The sequence below is a fragment of the Dermochelys coriacea genome, chromosome 9 (assembly GCF_009764565.3).
Source record: "Dermochelys coriacea isolate rDerCor1 chromosome 9, rDerCor1.pri.v4, whole genome shotgun sequence".
NCBI lineage: Eukaryota > Metazoa > Chordata > Testudines > Dermochelyidae > Dermochelys > Dermochelys coriacea.
Window position 1 is genome coordinate 86,732,994 of NC_050076.1, and position 21,518 is coordinate 86,754,511.

Genomic DNA, 21,518 nt, shown 5'->3' on the forward strand with positions numbered 1-21,518 from the left:
TGCTATTAAAAATGTGTTTAGCTCATAGACTGAGACTAGTTACAAATAGAGATGGGCATGAGCCACAAAGGTCAGATCTGGGTCTAAACCAGAGATCCCCAAACTGTGGGGTGTGCCCCCATAAGGGGGTGCAAAGGAATGTCTGGGGGGCATGGCGGGCCCTGTCCCAGCCCCCATGAGGGGGCTGGGAGGGAGCGCCCCCCTGGCCCCACTCTGTCCCCAGTCCTGTTCTGCCCCTGGCTACAGCTGTTGTCTTGCCCCAAACCCCTGCTCTCGGCTCCTGGCCCCCACTCTTGACTGCTGGCTCCGGCACCCAGCCACAACTCCACTCCCAGTCCAGGGGGGTGCGGCCATATTCTGCTACTGGCAAAGGAGTGTGCAAGAGGAAAAATTTGGGGATGTCTGGTCAAAACTGTCTCCAGGTCTGTGGGATTTGGATGTGGGAGGTTGGTTCAGTTACAGCTTTAGTTCCAAAGAGTGATCCTAAACTAGTAGGGTGTTTATTATCCCAAGGCAGCCTCAACTCCAGTGAAACTCAGTAGGCCTAGAGAGCACTCAGCACCTTGCATGATCAGGCCCACCTTATAAATCTGTCTTTCCTCTAACAGTTTTAAAGACATTTTCTCATGTTGAGATGATCAGTGTTTCTGAAAATGAGCCAGTTGCTTAAAAGGTACAAGTTAGTTAGCCTGTCTCGTTAGTGTTAAACAAATCCGCATGACTAATGTAGATCATCGAAATGAAATGAAATGAACCAGCTCTTAATTACAGCATTTTGACTGCGAAGGATCTCAGATGCCCAGAAGGGTCTGGTTACTCAATTTTTCCTCTTTTTCTTTTACAGGGTGGGAAGAAATCCTATAACGGACCATGTGGGGGTCGAGATTGCAGCGCGGGCTGCAAATGTTTTCCAGAGAAAGGTGCTCGGGTATGTTGGCTCTTTTGCTAGCTGAAGAAAAACAGTCCTTGTGTCTCTTATCTCCTCTTTTCAAAAAAAAAAAAAAAAAACAAAGTTAATATGCTTAAGCCTCCATCTAATGACTTCATGAGACAAGAGAAGTGATGCAGACCAGCTGCATCCAAACTGGCCCTGGCCAGGTTTTTGAAAACTATTATGAAAGTTGATGTTCACTAGCTGTGCAACAAGGCTTTAATGGAACCAGTCATTTCATTAAAAGAAAAGGAGGACTTGTGGCACCTTAGAGACTAACAAATTTATTTGAGCATAAGCTTTCGTGAGCTACAATCCGATGAAGTGAGCTGTAGCTCACGAAAGCTTATACTCAAATAAATTTGTTAGTCTCTAAGGTGCCACAAGTACTCCTTTTCTTTTTGCAAATATAGACTAACACAGCTGCTACTCTGAAACCAGTCATTTCATTATGTCATCTAAGGGCTGATTTAAAAAGTCAAGTAGCTTTTATATACGTAAGCTAGAAGGACAATTACAAAATATTAAATAATCAAATAAATGTTGGCTCCCATAACAGACTTTTCCATTCTATACTGCAAATGCTTCTACAGGGTTGCAAATGACAGATTTGGTTTTGGTCTTTGCCTGGACAATTCTATTGTGCGGTGGGAGTAATGCTGAATGTATTTTTGCATTTTTCTTTCACATGTTCTGAATAATAAACATCCATAGCACATGGAATAACAGTGAAACATTCAAGAACTCAGGATATACTTAAGCACTTGCATAAATTCATCTTAAGCATGTGCTTAAATTTAATCTTGAATAAGGATGTGTTCCTGAATTGAGGCTAAGAAACAGATTCAGCCTCATTAAGTTAACAGGAGAGTGATGACCTGAATTTCCCTACCATGCATCTATATATATATACACGCGCACACACACACACACACATATTTGCAAGAGCCCATGTGAAAGAAAAATGCAAATATATATATATATATATATATAGGTTTAGATTTAGATTTAGCCCCTCTCTGAGTTTTGGGTAGGGTTGCCAGTTGTCCGGTTTTCAACAGGAATGCCCAGTCAAAAAGGGACTCTGGCAGTGCTGACCGGGCTGTTAAGTCTGGTCAATGGCACAGCAGGGCTAAGGCAGGCTCCCTAACTGTCTTGGCTCCACACGGCTCCCGGAAGCAGTGGCATGTCCCCCCTCTGGCTCCTACACGTAGGGGCAGCCAGAGGGCTCTGCATGCTGCCCCCACCCCAAGCACTGGCTCTGCAGCTCCCTATTGGCTGGGAACCACGGCCAATGGGAGTTGCATGGGTGGCACCTGCAGACAGAGCAGCGTGCAGCTCCACATGGTCATGCCTCCGCATAGGAGCCGGAAGGGGGACATGCAGCTGCTTCCAGGAGCTACTTGAGGTAAGCGCCACCCAATTGCACCCCTCCCATGCCCCAACCCCCTGCCCCAGCCCTGATCCCCCTCCCACCCTCTGAATCTCTCAGTCCCAGCCCAGAGCAACTTCCTACACCCCAAACCCCGCATCCTGAGTCGGAACCCTCACGCCCCCTGTGCTGCAACTCCTTGCTCCAGCCCTGATCCCCCTACCACCCTCTGAACCCCCTTGGTCCCAGCCAAGAGCCACCTCCTACACACCAAACCCCTCATCCCCAGCCCCACCCCAGAATATGTACCTCCAGCAGAGCCCTCGCCCCCTCCCCCCGCACTTCACACCCTGCCCTTGCCCAGAGCCCCCTCTGATACTCCAAACACCCCAGCCTGGAGCCCCCTCCTGTATCTCAAACCCTTATCCCTGGCCCCACTCCAGACCCCTCACCTCCTCCCGCATCCTGAACTGCATCAGGCCAGAGCCCCCTCCTGCATGCTGAACTCCTCATTTCTGGCCCCACCCTGGAGCCTGCATCTCCAGCCAGAGCTCTCACCTGCTCCCACACCCCAACCCCCTGCCCCAGTCTGGTGAAAATGAGCGAGTGAGGGTGGGGAGAGCGAGTGACAGAGGAAGGGGGGATGGAGTGAGTGGGACCAGGGACTCGGAGAAGGGGTGGGGCAGGGGTGGGGCCTCAGAGAAGGGGCAGGACAGGGGGTGGGGCAAGGATGTTTGGTTTTCTGCGAGTAGAAAATTGGCAACCCTAGTTTTGTGGGTTGTTCAAATCCCAAATCTCAAAGCAACACTAATAAGGAACTGCCCAAATTTCTCCTGGTTTTGTATTGTCTGTTTGAATGGGAGAGGGCTATTAGCTTGGTCTGATTGTGGTTGGTTGTTGTGTGACTTGGGATGAGGGGCAGCTGCTTGGCTTCACCTTTTATTCAATTATGATTTTAATTTTTTCCCAAGCACTCCTTTTTTTGGCATATGTGCTCTTTTGCATTGTATTCAGGAGAAGGCAAAATAAATGATAACATGTCACATTTTAGTGAAGGAAATAGAATTAGGAGAGAGTTCTGCTGGTGCATTGAGGGAATTAATCTGGAAGATCTCCTTATCTCTAGAAGTATCACTGAGTATCTACATTACTTCCTGGATATCAGTAATCAAACAAATTATTTTTGCTGAAAGAACATGTTCCTTTCCCCTGCCTGCACCGCCATATGACAGATCTTTATTACATCATGCAGAAAAAGCCCAGTCATGTTACTGATTTTTCCCAACCGATTTGTTTTATGGATATCATTTCATAAAAAAAATGTGCAGAAAGAACAATAAAGTTCAGTTCTCCAAATTCCTAGCTGGATTTTTTGCTAACAAAAATATATTTACATGACAGGTATACAGTATAGTCTGCACTGAGTATAATCAGTTCCTGATGTGCATCTCCCAATGAGAATAACAGAAGCTGCAATCTACAAAAGCTCTGTGGCCTGTATCTCCTTCCTTTAATATTTTTGAAGCAAGTCCTTGAATGGTAGAGTAATGTGTATTTTACAGCTAACATCTGCCTCCTTGGAACTGCAATAATAAATTAAATCACTAGCAGCTGTAAAAAGAGTTTTTAATACTAGCAAGTTAGAGATGAGTTATTTCACTATGGAAAAAAATCACCTTTCAGAAAAAAAATCCCAGCATTTTTATTTATTCCAAGTGTCAACTGTGCATAGTAGAGAAATTCAGGTCATCACTCTCCTATTAACTTAATGAGGCTGAATCTGTTTCTTAGCCTCAATTCAGGAACACATCCTTATTCAAGATTAAATTTAAGCACATACTTAAGATGGATTTATGCAAGTGCTTAAGTATATCCTGAATTCTTGAATGTTTCACTGTTATTCCATGTGCTATGGATGTTTATTATTCAGAACTTCGCTTGGAGAGTGGGAAGTGTTTTTTAAAGGGTAGAGCAGGAGGCTGGTTTTATTTCCACTTTGCCACTGGCTCACTGTGTAGCCTTGAACAAGTCATTCATGATATGTTCTCTGCCATTGATTGCAGTGTGTGCTGTATTGGTCAGCACCTTTGCAAAACACAGCACTCACCTTTGTGTTTCTCACTACACTGCACCCCAGTAAACTGAGTATAAAATGAGCATTCCAAGCATTTAATTATTTGAGGTCACCAAAGTGCATGAAAGTCCTTGAGAACCCTGAAGAATTTTTAGTTATTAAAGCAAATCTTTTGCATTATCTATTGTGAACAATAAATAGAACATAAAGGCTAAGAAATAAGCCATTTTTCTGGCACTTGTGCTTGTGATACTGTAGTACATAAAGCAAGTGTAAGCTTTGTTGGACTGTGCTTGTTTCAGTGTAAAGTGTACCTTCTGGAACAGTTGACTTGTCTTGCAGTTTGTCCATATAGCATGTTTTTAAAGCAAGTGCTCAATATTGCATGAAATGAGAGGATGGGAATAAAGAGAGTCTAGCCTTCTACACAAACCAAAGATGATACAAGAGAAAGAACAAACTAGTGTTCTTCAAATGTCTACTAGGAATTATCGTTCTTTCTTTAATTCAGTGGCCTGATCCTGCAAAGTGCTGAGTGCCTCCTCCAAGGTACTTAGGGAGCTCAACTCCTATAGAGATCAGTGGGAATTAAGCACACTCAGCTTCTTGCATGATCAGATCTTGACAGTGAGGCACAAGCCTGACTTTCTCCTTGGATTGACTATCCCATAAATTGCTCTGACCCTTGGTCAGTGGGGACCATCCTCCTGCTGTCTCTTTACATTCCCGTTGTTCAGCTTGATGTTTGAACTGGCTGCCACACTGTTGGCCTTGCAGTTCAAGCTCTTGGTGTCTCTCATGTTAAGATGTCACAGAGATTTTAGACTGTTTTCATTGCTGACCTGAGAACTCACTTGGCTTTTTAACATTTCCAACATGCCCAAGTCCCGCTGACTTTCAGTAATGTAAGCTCCTAAGTCACTTAGGCATTTTTGAAAATGTTAACTCTCTGCTCTTATTTTTTGCTAGAGAATATTATACTTGTTCTCTCAGTTTGAAGAGCATCAGATGTCCATATCTTTGAGGGAGCAGCTATGGAGATGGGTTTTGTAGAGATCACCTGTCTGACTAATCCAGATTTTTTAGAAGGCAATGCAGTGCAATATTTGTCTAGTACCCACCTGGAGTATTCCAGTAACAAGGTGACAAGTCATGTTACGTATAAGTGCAAAACCACATCTGTATCTCCAGCTGTCCCTATGCTTTGCATTCACTCTGGGAAGTGCTGGTGACTGGTTGGTTGATTGGGGACAGTTTTCCCTTTTTTACGTTATTTAGTGAGGTTTAATTCAGACCCTGTTAACTTTTAAACCTAGAGGATGAGAGATCAGTTGTGGAAGAGCCCTTGATCTCAGTCATTGATTCAAATCCAGCTCTGGTAAATACTGAGCTGGTTAAATTGAAGTCAGTGGCAAAACTCCCATTGAGTATGGGGATTGAGGTTTCCACCCTGGAAATTGCTATATCTGATGAAGGTTGATTGAGTGGAGCTCAATTCATTCTGCACAAGCCCAATGCCTGGGGAGAAGTGTGAAAGCCAATGTCACAACTGGCAGCCTTGCTAGCCTTTCAGATAAAGAAGCCAAGAATAGAATGAACAGAGAGGAGACTAGACTACAGTTGTGTCTTTTTTGCTTTTCACACCCACAACAACTGCCCAGTCTTTAGAGATGGTCCCTTTTTTAAAGTTTAGTTGTGGTGCATTGTGAGACAGTGTGGGAGAAGCTTGCCAAGTCACTGTCCCTTGCTGTACCTGGTACTGATGGAATACATTGTGTGGCAATTATGCATAGATGTTGAAACAACCAAGGCAGTTCTATAAATTAACCTCATTCTGCCAGTTATAAACCTAGAGAGACAAGGTGGGTGAGGGTAATATCTTTTATTGGATCAACTTTTGTTGGTGAGAGAGATGAGTTTATGAGCCACACAGAGTTCTTCTTCAGGCCTGGGAAAGGAACTCCCAATGTCTGTGAAATGTAAAGTGGAACAGATTGTTTAGCATAAGTAGTTAGCACAGATTGTAATGGACAATTCTGCTAGAAATCTAAGAATTTCTGTGAGTTTGTTCTTGTTCCTCTAGGCAATATTGATTTTAAAATCAAAACACATCAGCTCAGCTCATTTTGCTTAATTACTCTTGGTTAATAAATGATAAATTAAGATTTGTGCAAGAGGTTTAACATTAAACATAAATAGCAGCATAAAAGTAACCCACTGTTCAGTATTTATTACATTTCCTCTCTCTGCTCAATTCATAGAGAATGTGACAGCTGCCAATTGGGGAACCTGGCTCTTTAGGTAAAGCTGTGTAGATTCAAGTGTCGAGGTCTGGAGTTCAATCCCTGATGTCAGCTAAGATGGCAACTATCAAATAAATATAGACTCAGTTTTTAAAAGGAGGCTTATGACAGGGGTTAGGGTAAGGTCCATGTACAAATGTGCACTTGTATTTCCATGCCATCTGGTATTAGTGCAATTTGTAGTAATTACACACACAATCACAGTACTTGTGTGTGATCTGACTTGCACAATTAGGTAACCAGCTCCCCTTGCATTTTTAAAGCAATCCTCCTTTAAAAATATGTTCTGGAATGTCAACTAATGAAGCAAACCTCTCTAGCTCATATGAAATTGAATGGAAATGTAACGGAAAAAGGGGAATGAATGAAAATCCTGATGCCTAGAAAAAATAAGGATAACTAACCAAACCCTACAAAAAGGAAAATATAATTTATGAAGAAAAGGGTACCAAGAAAATCTGTCTTTGGCTAGATCAGTTTTAAAATTAACAGATTTAAAGAGATTAAAATAAATTTTCATATTTAGGGAAATGAAAAGACAGTAGTTCTAATACATGTTCTCCATTATGTTGGTGACTGATCTGCAGCTAAAACATTATCAGCACGTAACACTGTCAGCAGAAGTTACTGTGTTAAAATAACATTTTTCATCCTCCCCCACACCAACCCCTTTCTTCAGCGTTTGATCCAGAGCTTAGGGCAAGGTTAACTTTTGAGCTTTTGAAAAGTTCGTTCCATATTGATGGCGTTATTGCCGAGACATGCATCTCATGTGAGCTGGTGAAAATGGGGGAAGATTTTTCATGACTACAGTGTTTCAAAGCTGGAAGCATTGAGCAGTAGAAGGCCTACATTTCATCTCTACAGTTTGTATTGCATCTGTGTATGGTGGTGTTGGCTTTCATGTTTTTATACTTTGTCATCTAGTTTTAAACCCTTGCAAAGATAAACTACCAGCCATAGTATTTGCAGAGTGTGTGCCATCTCCTGATGCCTGCTCACTTACCTTGGAAGTTTATATCAATAATACAGCTTTCTCTAAACATCACTTGATGTATTTTGTTGCCTTCCCACTGATATTGGTCCTGGGTGCTTCATCTCTGTCTCTGCTCAAAAGAGTCAGGTTTTTGGAAAAGAAAGAACTTGAAATGACACCCAAAGCTCCCAAAATTAATACAGTGATGGTGTATCCTAATGTAGCTTTTAAGTCCAAGGTTTACTGAAAGAGACTTTAAAGAAACTTTAGTTCATGGTGTTACTAATTATCTTTAATTATTCCTGTGATTTGTAGTCATGTCAATAAATGTATCTGTTGCAAATCATGTGCTCTGTAAAGCCCTTCTGCCTGATTAAATGCAAGCCTATTAAGATAAGTTGAAGTTATTTATCTAACTGCCCTGTCAATTATAAAACCATTAATGCTGTAAAGACTCTCACTCTTCTGACTCAAATACATTTGCCAGCATCTACGACACAGATATCTGAGATTCCACAGCTTCACCCTAAACTTAGAATAACTATGGAAAATGCATGGTACATTAGCTATGGGCAATGAATGAGTTTTTAATACAACCACTGCAGGCCAAAATAGTTAGAAGAGGTAGACATATCTCCAAGGAATTTGGACTGAACACAGTAACTGGAGGCCACGTTTTGGGAAGATGTAACCTAGCTGCTGTTTACCAAGGGTTAAGGTCATGTTGGCAACAAAGATCCTGGGCTCACCTTAATATTGTGATTAGCATCCCCAACTCACTAAAGGCACAGAGGAACATCCCTTGTGATAGTTGGTTGAAATTCGATTGACAAATGTCATGGTGTTATTTTTCCCCCCCAATTAATTTTTAAATTTAAACATTTTAAAGTCTGATTTTTTTTTGTTTCTTTGTTTTTAAATGTGCTGAGCAACAGAGTTTTTTCAGAGTTTTGCCTCGGAAGACTAGATAATGTTATCTCAGTACTTGCAATCTTTTAAGTAGCATTATCTCAATATTTGCAGTTCCCAAGGGATTCCCTATGTTTCATGTAGGGCATCCCCAGAGAATTGTAAATACTGAGATAACATTATCTTAAAAGATTTTAGCGCAACCCCCTAAAAAGGAAGTAGCCATGTTATCTCACATACACTGGTGTATAAACCTAGAACAAATGTTGACTTTTTAGTGGTGACTACTCATTATTAGATCGAGTTTGATAATGAGAGGCACTGCACAGCAGCAGATTACACTGATTTCATAATACAGATCTTTGAAATAAGTCCTCTAGTTAATATGAGTTCAGGAAGGAGCAAGGATACATTGAAAATGAAATGCCTTTTGCTTCTAGATAGAATTGTTCTTCTTGGGCAAGATGGAAATAACCTGAGACTTCCTGCCTCCTAACATCTTTTCCTCCCACTTGCCCACCCCTTTTCAGCAAGTTCCTTCTCCTTACAATACAAGTCGGGTTTCCCCATCACCAAAAACCCAACAATCTGACCCCTGCTCCTCTCTAAGTATTGCCTAATGTACCTTATCCATTTCACCTCTAAGCTTCTACAACCACAGTCTTAAGTTCCTCTCTCCAGTTCCATCCTAGGCCCTCTTCAGTCTGGCTTCCCCCCCTTGACTCCACTGAAGTTGCTCTTACCAAAGTCTCTAATCACCTCTTGGCCAAACCTGAGGGCCCCTATTTCATCTTTTCTCTGTGAGCTCTCAGTGGCTTTTGACATTCAATGTGCCCGCCTCTCCCTTTCCCGCCTTCATTTTTCTCAGCTCTGTTCTCTTCTGACTCTTCTCCCACTTCCCTAATCATTTGTTCATTGTCTCATTATCATGAGGAGTTCTCCTCTTCTCTCCCAATTTTGGTAGGAGTCACAAAAGTTGCTGTTCTGTTCTCTCTATACACCTTTTCTCTACGAGATCTTACACACTTACATGACTTCAGCTATGATCTTGCTGCTGATTCACAGATTTGATCCCTGACCAGTCTCCCTCCGTCTACCCTCGAATCTCAGCATCTCTCTTGGACTTTTCCTTATGGATGTCTCACTGTCAATCTGCATTGAACGTGGCAGAACTGAACTCCCATGCTTTCACCATGTCCTCTTGTCTTCTCTATTCTCTGAATTTTTGGCAGCAACTCTTTTCCCAGGCACTCACCCAGGCCAGTTGTTATTTTTGACTCAGCTCTCTCTCTAGCCCCACACATCCAGGCTTGTATTGAAGTGTTGTCATTTCTCCAAAAACCAGCCTTTTCTCTGTCTAGCTAAAACTTTTGCCTAGGCCCCTTTCACCTCTGTCTTGACTACTTCAATCTGCTCCTCTTTGGCCTTTCTGACCCCTTCTCATCCCCCTCCGGTCCATTCTAAGATCATTTTCTTGGCCTGTTATTCTGATCATATCACCTCTTTGAATCCCGTCACTAGCTCCTCTGTCCTCTGTGTATCAAATACAAGCATCTAGTGCTTACTGTTTAGCTCCTCACTACATATCTGCTCCTATATCATACCGCATTTCCCATCTCCACTCTGTTCCACCAGTGATGTCCATTTTGCCCATGCACAAGAGGCAGCTTTCTTCTTTGCTTGTTCTTGTGCATATAACACCTTCCCGGAACTAATCACAAAGCAACCGTCTTCTCCACCTTCAGATTCCCCCTCAAGATCTACAAGAGAGGCCACAAACTTGAAAATTGTGCATGTATCTAGCCCATGTAACCACAAATCACCTTGTCCTCCCTTCCTCGCCTTCTCCACCCTGCTTGTTACACCAGCTGATTGTCTTGTCTGAAGTTAAATTGTAAGCAGGGACTGTCTTGTTCTCTTATTCTGTATAGCACCTAGCATGATGGGGCCTCAAACTGACATGAGCCTTTGAGTGCTACTGGAGAGAAAAGAATCAGCAGCACCCAGTCCATTCCCCTCCGAACACCATCATAGTAGCTATAACAATCTTTTCAAGCTATCTTGATGTGTTGAGTAGTTTTGATAGTAATGCAGCACTTTCAGCTTTAATAAATATTGCGTTAATAAATATTGGCCTGTGATTGTAAGTGATTGATGCTTGATCAGTTTCCCCTCTGGGAAGACATTACAATTATAATGCCACCATTTTACTTGGGAAGAGGATTATCTTCAAAGTTTAAAAAAATCTTGACCATCTGTTCGCTGTTATTGAACATGGTTTTGGCAATATTTAGAGTGAAAATGAGGTAATAGTAAATCAAACAAACTACGTGCCTATGTTGTTTTATTAACAACCGCCAAGACTTAGTTTTTATTATTTCCAAAAATGTTGACTTCTGCCAAATGTGGCATTAAGCAATTAGTGTACATTTCCTGTTCTCCCCTCCTTGACCCAACCTCAATTAAATACATTGAGCCCTGGCCGTTCACCAGAACTGGAGTATATGCTAACTAAACACTCAGATTGCAGTAGGTATCCACATAATATACGCTGGGTATCAAAACTGAACCAGTACGTACATACAGGATGACATCTGCTGTCTAAACTTTGAATACATTTGTCAAGACTTCTCAAGGGGACAGGCATTCATCTTGCCTTGCTTAAACATCTTGGAAGTTGTAATAGTCACTAAACTATTTTGAAGAGGTCCAGGAAGAGATCTTTTGTTGCTGTTTCTGGGTTGACTAAAATAAAATGTGGGCTATGTTGTGTGTGAAATGAGGCCTCATCTACACTACAGAACATATTGAATTAGGAAACTGTCTAAAAATAAAATGGTATTGGCTGGCAAAGTTGTGTCACCAGCATGGTGGGGGCAACAGCTGCTCAGCTCTGTTAATCGTACCATTTTTAAAATCTGCCTGCTAATGTGGCACTTCACACAGTGGTGTAGAGGCCTGAATGAGGATGTTTTGTAATGTTTACCTTTGAAATACCCCAGAGCAATGGTTCTCACTGTGCTCCACAGAGCACTTCCACATGGTCTACGGATCCACAGTGATGGATCTGTCAGTCTTCAAGCACTATGCTTCCTGCTAGATGTAGCATAGTACAGGACTCTTATAGTTTCCAGAGGCTTTTCTGGCGAGCTAAGTACTTTTAAAGCACCTCTCTGCACCCTGCAGGGATGCTTTATGACTTTTTTGTTGTTGGTTGATTGGTGAGAGAAGAGATTACACTCTCACTCTATCCACTGGGTCACCACTGCATCCTTCCTCTCCGACTTGGTCTGAAACCAGGCCCTGGTTGTCTCGAATTTGGGCACCCCCCCAAATTGGGGCATCTCAGATTAGTGGACACTTATGAAAACTGAGGCTTAAAAAACGTGCCCAAGGCCACACAGCAAGTCTGCAGCAGTCAGAAACAGAGTCCAAATCCTCTTACTCTCAGTCTTGTCCTGCAACTACAACACCATCCTTCTCATCCACAGATGGCATTTTAAATGTTTTAAATGACAATACTCTGTATTTTACTGGTGCTGGCACCTTAAACCACATGCACGGGCCTGCTAACGTAGAAGTTTTTGTTGTTACCTATTATTTCTTGAGTACCCATCCTACTGTAGGTACTGTGGGTGAAATCCTGGCCTTATTGAAGTCACTATCTCCCATTGTCAGTGGAGGGTCAGGATTTAATGTTCTGACTCCAGGCAGACTGGGGATCAGAACCAGACCAGTTGCTCTAAGCTCAGGTCCACTCCCTGCTTCTTTGGAGCCTTGCCAGCAGAAGAGTGGCCCTACACATCCTGTGTTCCAGCTCTGTAGTTACAGCACTCTACACATCCCTGATCCTCGGAGAAACTAAATTCCCCTCAACTGTTTGATTTGGATACTTTTGTCCAGGTGGGCAATAAAAGAATTTAACAGTGTGGTTTCAGACTCCCCCCGCTCTTTAAATGCGGGAAAGAAAATCCAAAGATATTGGATGAAGCAGTAGATGCATTATGACACTTCTGGGTGTCTCTTTCTGACTTTTAATACTATTTATTGCTGCTGAAGAAGGACTAGAGCAGGGTTGAAATGGCCTTTCAACTTCTAGATCATCTTTCTCTAGTGCAGCGGAAGAGGAAGAATCTAACAAGGTGCTAACATTGGGAGAAAAGAGTGAATCAGAGCTCTTGTCATTCATCCAACAGCCAGGGAAATTTCCAACAGCCTTATCCAACAGCCAGGGAAATTTCAAAAAAATTACATTCTGTAAAAAGAAAACTTCTCCTAGAGAAGCTCTCCTTCTTTTCAGATGGGTAAAATAAAATCTGTTTGTTAACAGAGTCCAACACAGATAAGGATAAATAAATGTTTAAGTGATTCAGTCATTAAGGTCAGCTAAAATAGAGTCCAATGCATTGCAATGTAAGGCCAGAATAGACCATTCTGATCATCGAGTCTGACCTTTTGCTTAAGACAGGCCATATAATTTTCCAGTGATTCTTGTGTTAAGCCCATAAGTGATAAAAGTGAAGTTTGGAGCCTTCTGTACATTGAGAAACAGCAAGAATACTCGGCTCTTCTCCAGGAAGACAAACAAGGGAGCAGTGTACTGCCCTGAACCTGGCCAAAGACACTGGTTACGCATTTCCTTCCTTCACACATTAACTCTTCACTTCCTGTAATTGCCATCAAGGCAAGATAAGAGCTTACCATCTCTCAACAATATTTTTTTTCTTAAAACCCTTTCTTCCAGCTATAAGATGCTTTTCTCTTATTTTTCTCACTTTTGACTGCTTGCAATCTTGGACTTCCTGTTTCAATACGTTCCCCTGTGGATGCATCTCTGTAAAGTTTTTAAACGCGAATAAAGGCCCATGACCAGGTTGCCTCTGCAGCACCTTCTTGTGGCCCATCAGGACATGACTCATCTAGCCACAGGTCTCTACTGGTAGGTCACTGTTTCTTGTGAGATTCAAACCACTGGTGCTTTGACTTTCCACCAAGGCATCTACCCATTCTGTGGTGCTATGGTCCAACAGAAATCAGGACCAGAAAACCACAACTCAGACCAAGGTAATCTGATGAACGTTCGGAGGGAACTTGCCCTTCTCTTCAAGGCTTGCCTTCAGGAAGTCTGTGCTTCAGATGGTCTGTTCGTCCCTTCTAGTAGGGGCTCATAAAGCTGTCAAACTAACTCAGCATTGGGCTGCAATCAAGCTTCTCTCAGGAGAAGCAGAGCTCTTCCATCTTTCCTGGACGGCCCCAAACTGAGCTAGGTTTCTTCCTTTTAATTACTGTCTCTGTACTAATATTTGCTATAGGTGTAACTGGGCCCACGGGCTCTCATTAATCCTCTCCTTGCCAGCATGCGGCCTATCTGCCCCATCACAAGGATACATTATTATCCCTACTTGCACCATCTGGGGTAATTTTTAAAGATTGTCCTGAGACAGGATGTACAAATGCTGGTTGTTATGGTAAGCCTTGCCCGCCTTTGTCCTCAAATAGAACAGAGTCTCAGATGCAAGAGTCAGTGAGCAAGGCCTAGCAGCAAGGAAACGGGCCAAGAGTCAAGTAAGGAGCCAACCTACGTCCCAGGAAAGCAGAGAGATTGTGTCAACAAGGCAAACTTAATTAAAGTAACAGATAGGAAGGATGTTCTCCAGTTGACAAGACTGCACCCAGCTGCAGCTTAACGGTGAAGTTGGCTAATTGGGCAAATCTCTTGTCTGACGTGGTAAAAAAGAAGCTCTGTTTCCAGTTAGCTAGATGCAAACCTGAATGCTTGGGTCCCCCCCAGCTAGTTGTTAATCTGGCTCGTTCTGAAAAAGAATGAGCAGTAGCCTGGAGGCAAAGCAGAAATAATCCCCAAATAGAGAGCCACAGATTCCAGGGATACAGAATGGCACCCTGATGCAACAGTGCCTTTCTTAATGATTCTGAAGCTGAGACTCTGTTTAGATATGGTTTCCCAATTTTATTTTAATCTAAAACAAAAAGGGAAATAACATGGGAGCAATTGTAGGTTAATACTCCTTTTCAGAGGTAATATCACATATGATTTAAAAAGTAAGGACATACCCATGCATTCTCCTTTGATTTTTGAAAAAGGTAACTTCAGGAAGATAAATCAGTGAGGAAAGTCTAAGTCTTGAGACCCCAATATGGTTGATTGATATAAAAGGTGTATTTTAGGCATTTGTTTTCATTGCTGATGATCTGCGAGAAGATCATCTGAGTGTACAACCTGATCTCCTTTATATGAATATTCTTCCGCTTATTTTTATCAGATGAGCTGGCCAAGGTTTCATTCAGTCTGATCCTGGAGTTGTCCATGCTTATAGTCATAGATGACTTTAGTGTCCCTACAGATGACACTTCTTTTAGATTTCCTAGATCTTCTGGCCACCATGACAACCATTGGCCTGCGCCCATTGGTTTCTGACTAAGTGTGTATTTGAGAGGACCTTTTGGACCTTGTTCTAAAATTAGCATTATCCATAGGTCTGACTTTCACCACCGCCAGTTTCTAGCGAGAACTCACTGTAACTCCTGGCAGAAGAGTCAGTGGTCCTGCATCATTGACCCACCATGGATTGTGATGCTATCAAGGTGGTAGCATGCTAGTGCACTATAGATTTATTTCCCAGCTTGCCACTCACTAACTGGTCATATAGACAAGCCCTTTGTAGGACATTATGATCATCCATTGTTCATGGCCATCAATATGACTCTTAAACGTGTTATCCCCATAAATCAACCTCACAGTTACCGTGATTTACTGGTGACATGAGACAGATAAAACACGTAGGTGAAGGCTAGACACCGGTGGCAGTCATTCCATTCAGCATCTGATCAGTTGTGATACAGAGAGTATTTAAAAGTCTATGCCCTAGATGTTGTGAAGGTGAAGATGATCAGAAGCTGCAGCTGACCTCTTCTGCTTGGTAGTCAGAACTGCTGTCACTTGGAAACATACTTCTAGCTGCAAAAGATTTTCTGACATTTCTGTACATAAGGATTTGGACTGTACCCATGAGGATAGATCCATGTGTGTAGGGGACAAATGCCATCCTATCTCTGGTTAAGTTTTAGTTTGTTTGGATCACGTAGCCCTGAGGGCTGTTTCTTGCAGAGGGGTGTGTGGCAAGGCACCTCCTTCATCTCACCAGAACAAGCACTTCCCCCTCTGGCAATAGTGGGCCTGGGGTAAATCAGCCCCACCCCACTCTGGGAAGCATTTGTCCTCCCCCTTCTGTGCTCCTTTGGCTTTATTTCCTGGGTAGACCTCAGGGGTGATCTTCCACCAAACAAAAGGGGAATAGTCCCATAAACACAATCAAAGGGTGATACCTTCCCCTGCCTCCTTGCTGGGGCTGAGTGTCACCCAGTAGTCTGCCCCAGGATGTCAGTCCTTCCCCTAGCAGGCACTCAGGCTTGTCTGCTTCCCCTATGGGAAGAAGCACAGCCTCCCTTCCTGGAGAAGCTTACTTCCCTGCTGCCACTAGCCTGATAGCAGCTTGTCTCTTTCTCCCTCCCTCCTAGTTTTAAAAGGTCTTAGGCAGCCCTTAACTGGATCCAGGTGTTCCTAGTTGACCTGAGGTAACCCCTTCTCAGCTTATATGGAAGGGGGCCTTTAACATTCTAGGCTAACATATCTGCTTTCCCACACCCTCTTGCAGCCCTCTGGCCTGACTCTGTCACAGGCTGTAATTTGTCACCGCTTCAGTTTGACTTGTGAACGAGACAAGGAGGCAGATGGGACTGTGGTGTTACAAATTAACGGAGCTTCAGTAATTCAGGATCTGTGCTTCCTCAGTGCCAGGTTGATACAGAACCTGTGAGAGAGAGATGGCTGAGCTTCAGTCCAGAGAAGAGACATCATGCAACTTGGTTGGGGGAAGCATCTAAAGTTTGGCAGGGATGGTTCCTAACTGCGCTATGGAGGGTATATCCTTACCCTTCATCAAGGAGATAGGCAACCTGGTGGTGCTTTTAGATCCCCAATTGCACCAGGAGCCACAGGAGGCTTGAGTTAGCCAAAAGTGCCACTAGCAGATTCCCTAAATGTGAAATTAAGATGCAAGAATTTAGAAAGCAGAATCAGCTGGGTATCTTTTTAGTTTAACAATTGAAGAACCAGTCAAGGATATCTATAATAACAGCTTCTTTCCACCCCCAAAGAAAGGAGTAAGAGGAAAAACAGTGTTTGCTTCTTTGCTTATCTCAGAGGGGTAGCTGTGTTAGTCTGTATCCACAAAATCAACGAGGAGCCCAGTGGCACCTTAAAGACTAACAAATTTATTTGGGCATAAGTTTTTGTGGGTAAAAACCCACTTCTTCAGATGCAGACTCTTGCTTATCTCCTTCTCCTAAGCCATTGCATTAGGCATTTCAGTTAGCATGAGATCCACATAGATTTGAAATATTAAGCATTTAAGCATTACTGTCTTTTATTAATTGCCATTGATTCCAAACAGTTGTGAAAATGTGATTGTCCTAAAAACAATGTTACCTTCATTTTATGGTAGTGTATTTTATATTGCTTACTTTTGAATAACATTAAGATACACATACCAATCTGAAGGGGTTGCTTTCTCCTGGAACTTGTTCAGTGTATCCCATTCTGTTTTTCATGTGCAAAGAAAGCTGCATAGATTCTTCAAGTTAGTGTTCAGCATGCACTAGAACTTCCACTCATCAGTCGTTTCTCATCAAGTTTTCGGGAAAACACATAAGAGCATCTGCTTTTGTGTGTAGCAGATCAGATGGCACCTTTGCTTTTGAAGGCTGAGGGGAGTTCAGTCAAACCTGAAGGGTCAAGATGAAAACTGTAGCAGGCAAACTTGTTCCCTAGCTGAGAGCCTTCATGTTAAGTATCTCATCTAATTACTTGGTCTGGAAAAAACAACAACCCTGTACTCTAACTTTTGGACTGTTTTAAATGTCTGTGAAGTTGCTTGGATGTAAGTGGCCTATTAATATCTGGTGTATTTGGAAAAGTTGTTTTTTTTTATTTGTTAAGACACAGCAGACTCTTGCCAAAACTAATAAACATAAAAGCCATGCAATTTTAAGTGTCTGGTTTTAATCCACAAAAAACAAAATACAAAACACAAAGTTAACTTTGAAAGGGTATTTAAAAAAGTCTGTGTTTGTTCTTTAAAGCTTCTTATAATTGTTTTAATGATGATCAAAGAAGGATCTCTAATAGATGGCTCAACATATGGTAAATTCTCAGTATTCTAAAACTTCTTTCACTCTGTCTAAAATCCTAAGGGAGATACGGTTAGGGGGTTCATGTTATCTTCTCAGCTGATGTAATGCAGTCTACTTTAAAGCTGAATCTCTCAGATTTGTGTTCAAATCCTATTAGTCTAGCAACATCTGTCTTTCTCTCCATGATATCCAGGTGCTATCTTTTTCAGTCAAGCTGCACAGATGTAACTGAAGGTCCTACAAGTGGAACTGAGCTACTGATTCAATTGATGTATGAGTGAGAATAGAATCCAGCTCACTCTCCCATAGCTGTACTGGTTGTACACAGCTGAATAGTAATATATATACTATTCAAGAAGGTTGCCTTTGAATATACACAGAGAGACATATTGTTATGCAAAACAGTGACATTTTTACAGTTATTTTTCAGAGCACACCTGCATTTTAGATGAATTATTTCTATAACCTGGCTCTAGATTATCATGATTTCCAGTTTTAAAAGGAAAGGCATTTAATTAAAAGTCATTGGCAAAATGAAAACATTGACGTTCATGTATTTTATAAGTATTTATCAGGAAATGTGTATGAAATAAAGTAAATGATTTGCTGAAAAATTGATAATAATGCCTGATTTCTAGCAAATTGTAAACTGATTTTACTTATTATTTGGATAGTTTTTCCCCCTTGATATTCTATTGATTGTGGTTGGTGTTCTATTCATATGACTGCTACAAAGATTGCTCTAAAAGATATGATACTTCATTTTGAATAACGTGTAAAATATTTTTTAAATATTCTGAATGCCTAGTTGTTTCATTTATTTGTAGTGTGGTGAGATCTGAGACCAGAGCTCAGCTGTGCTAGGAGGTATACAAACATATAGTAAGAAACCATCCCTGCCCTGAAATGCTTGCAATCTAAATAAATTGTCTGAACTTATTTAAGGGTAACTTATAAATGATCTTAAATGTTAATTAAGTAATGAGACACTCATGATCCTTATTCCTATTTAAAAATGTGTTTTCAGGAAAATAGCTAGTTTCATAGCACATCTTTCAAACTGAAGAAACAAAAACATCAAGAACTTTGATTATGCTTTTTATAAGAGAACTCTGATAGTAATCTAACAAAATTATCCTGGAATATCCCTCTTTCCAAATTTAGGAACATATTAAAAAGAAAACCAACACTAATGCTTCTTGTCCAGTTTTCATTATTTAGGCCATATCCTCCTAGTAGTATGGACTGTTTGTGGGAGTAGTACGGAATATTTGTGCACCAGGTGGTCATTTTCCGTGTAACTCCAGCTGCAGAAGAGCTGTAAATCCAACAGCATTATAAAACCCATTTACAGAACATCCAATGGCTTCTTTTAGGTTTGGATCAGTGTTTCTGGGACGTTCAAAGGAAAACGTTCCTAAGGTTTAACATTTTCTCTTGGAAACAATAAATGACTTAAGTATTATCTCCAAATTTTTACAAAGAAGTGAAATCATTAAACCTCATTTGTTTTTCTAACTTCATGACTAAAACCTGAACTAATCTGTTCCAGCCATTCCTTTCCTTTTATCAGCCGGAATGAGTCTTAAATCCTGAGAGCATTTGGATGAATAATAGTTGTGCTTAGAATGGCTTTATTCTGTGCACTGGGTGAAAGGAAGCAGGCAGGACTTTCCTCATCTTGCTAATCTGGGTGCTTTATTTTGAGCATTTCTGTTCTGCCCGTGACTGTGGAGTCAGGTACTGCACCATGAAGTCTGCAGTAACTGCTCCCTGCACTATCATAGCTCTCCTGTCAGCTCTGGGCCACACACTTAGAGTGAAATCCTGGCCCTATTGAAGTCAGTGGGAGTTTGCCATTGACTACAATGGGGCCAGAATTTGACCCTCAAACTCTCCAAGTGAGCTGTTCTCTAGGCTGTTAGGAATCCATTCTCAGACTGCCATTTTCTTGTTAGCCTTGTGGCAGGCCTGAAGAAAATCAAACGGACAGTATTTTCTTTATTCCTCCAATTAGATCTTCTGTATGCCACAAAAAGGTAGTGGTGTGGGAAGTGGGAGGGGAGAATTTCCCACCATTTTCATGGTCCTTAGACTAGGAATGTAATGTAAAGAAGATAAAAGTACCCTGATTTTACCACACTTGTTTGAGAGGCGAATATGTGGGTACTGTGTGTAATATCAGCAAGAGGCTATGCCTGAAGGAAAGCAAATTCCCAGAGAGTTCTCGAGCTTAGGCACAATCTCCTTTACTGAATGCAGACTTAAATATTCAATGCAGTTCTGGCAGTTAGCTTTGACCAAATTGGGTAGGTGGGGCACTGCAAGGCTATATGCCCATTATTATTTACTCGAGTAAGTTTAGCCTGCAGCCTATATCATCTTAGGCTCTAGAAAGGCATTTTACCCAGCTGGGTGAATCTGTCTGACCAGTGAGTTTTAGGAGCAGTGTTGTGAACTGGGTATTAAACACCATACACACGAGATCTCTTGCTCCTGACTGGGGGACAATGCAGAGATGTTGTCAGGACACCTGTCTATAACTTTGACATGGCCTGTCAAAATCCCCACACTCTTCACCCTGTCAGAAAGTAAGCAGAATAATGAAGCTGTTCATCCGGAGAAATACATGGCCGAGGCTCTAAGGGATGACATCCTGCTTGGGCCCAGCAAGACACCGGAAGATGCCATCTTCTTCACAAATTAACAGCATCTAGGCAGCATCAAGAAGAGCCACTAGATGGAAATTGACTGAGAGCAAACTTGTTCAGGCTGCAGTGGGGGAAAAAAAGGGTAAGATTTAAAGCTCTAGGCCCCCTGGGTTACATCCTGTCCCCACCAATGTCAAAGGGAGTTTTGCCATTGACTTCAGTGTGGCCAGGATTTCATCCCCTGAGCTCCAGGATGCAGGAACTGCTTCCTTCATCCACCCCAGGGGCATATGTTGCCCCAAAGTGGGCAGGGATATAGTTCCAATGTCCCCCCATCTCCTGCACCATCCACCTAGGCCAACTGCATGGGAGGGAGCAAGCTGTGCCATCCCTAGAGCATGCCCACTGGACAGACTCCCTTGTGAACTAGGCTCTTTGGGGGAGGGAATGAATCGTGTTCCCTTCCTGACCTTTGGGAGATGCAGCTTCCAGGCCATGATTTGTAAGCACAACTTACCACAGCATTAGAAGTGTGTGTGAAAATGAGGCCCTGCCTTTGCACAACATGTGACTTTCCACAACATGCCAAGATCCAGAGCTGCAGTGGCACAGGTGCACCAATTTCAATGATTAGTGAATGGACAGTATTTAAATACCTGGAGTAATGTGCAATTTATAAGTGAAGACTCATTTTATTTTCACAACACTTTGCAATAATTGCATGTCGTGGTATATGGGAAGTTGAAACAGGATATGTTTCATTTTAGGAAATAACATCCTCAAGGTACATCTAATTTAATTTCCTTTATTTAAATGGACACAATAATAAATAACTACTATAAACACAAATACAGGGGCTTGAGAAATACTGAATTCACATCTGATAAGGTCTGTTTGGCATGTCTGGGTCTTGTTTTCATTTACACTCCACTAAAAAGTTCAGCATTTGTTTCATGTTTGCTTTCTAGTACTTTGAGGTTATTGACGCAAAGTGCCTAACTGATTTAAAATGTTTGACTGAAAGCCCAAAGTTCTGTTTCTAAGATTCCACCTCTGCTGCACGCACACTCTTTCTGCCCTCTCCTGGAAAGT

The 21,518-nt window shown here is 42.0% G+C and overlaps 1 protein-coding gene across 3 annotated transcripts in view; it reads left to right on the plus strand.

The window, feature by feature from the left end:
* The window catches only part of COL4A6 (collagen type IV alpha 6 chain), a 195,168-nt gene that overhangs the window by 70,760 nt on the left and 102,890 nt on the right, over positions 1 to 21,518 (plus strand). For all 3 annotated transcript variants that reach the window (XM_043492142.1, XM_038417032.2, XM_043492141.1), the window contains exon 4: positions 845 to 928. In XM_043492142.1, the coding sequence (XP_043348077.1) occupies positions 845 to 928 (84 nt within the window). The remainder of the gene's footprint in view (positions 1 to 844; positions 929 to 21,518) is intronic.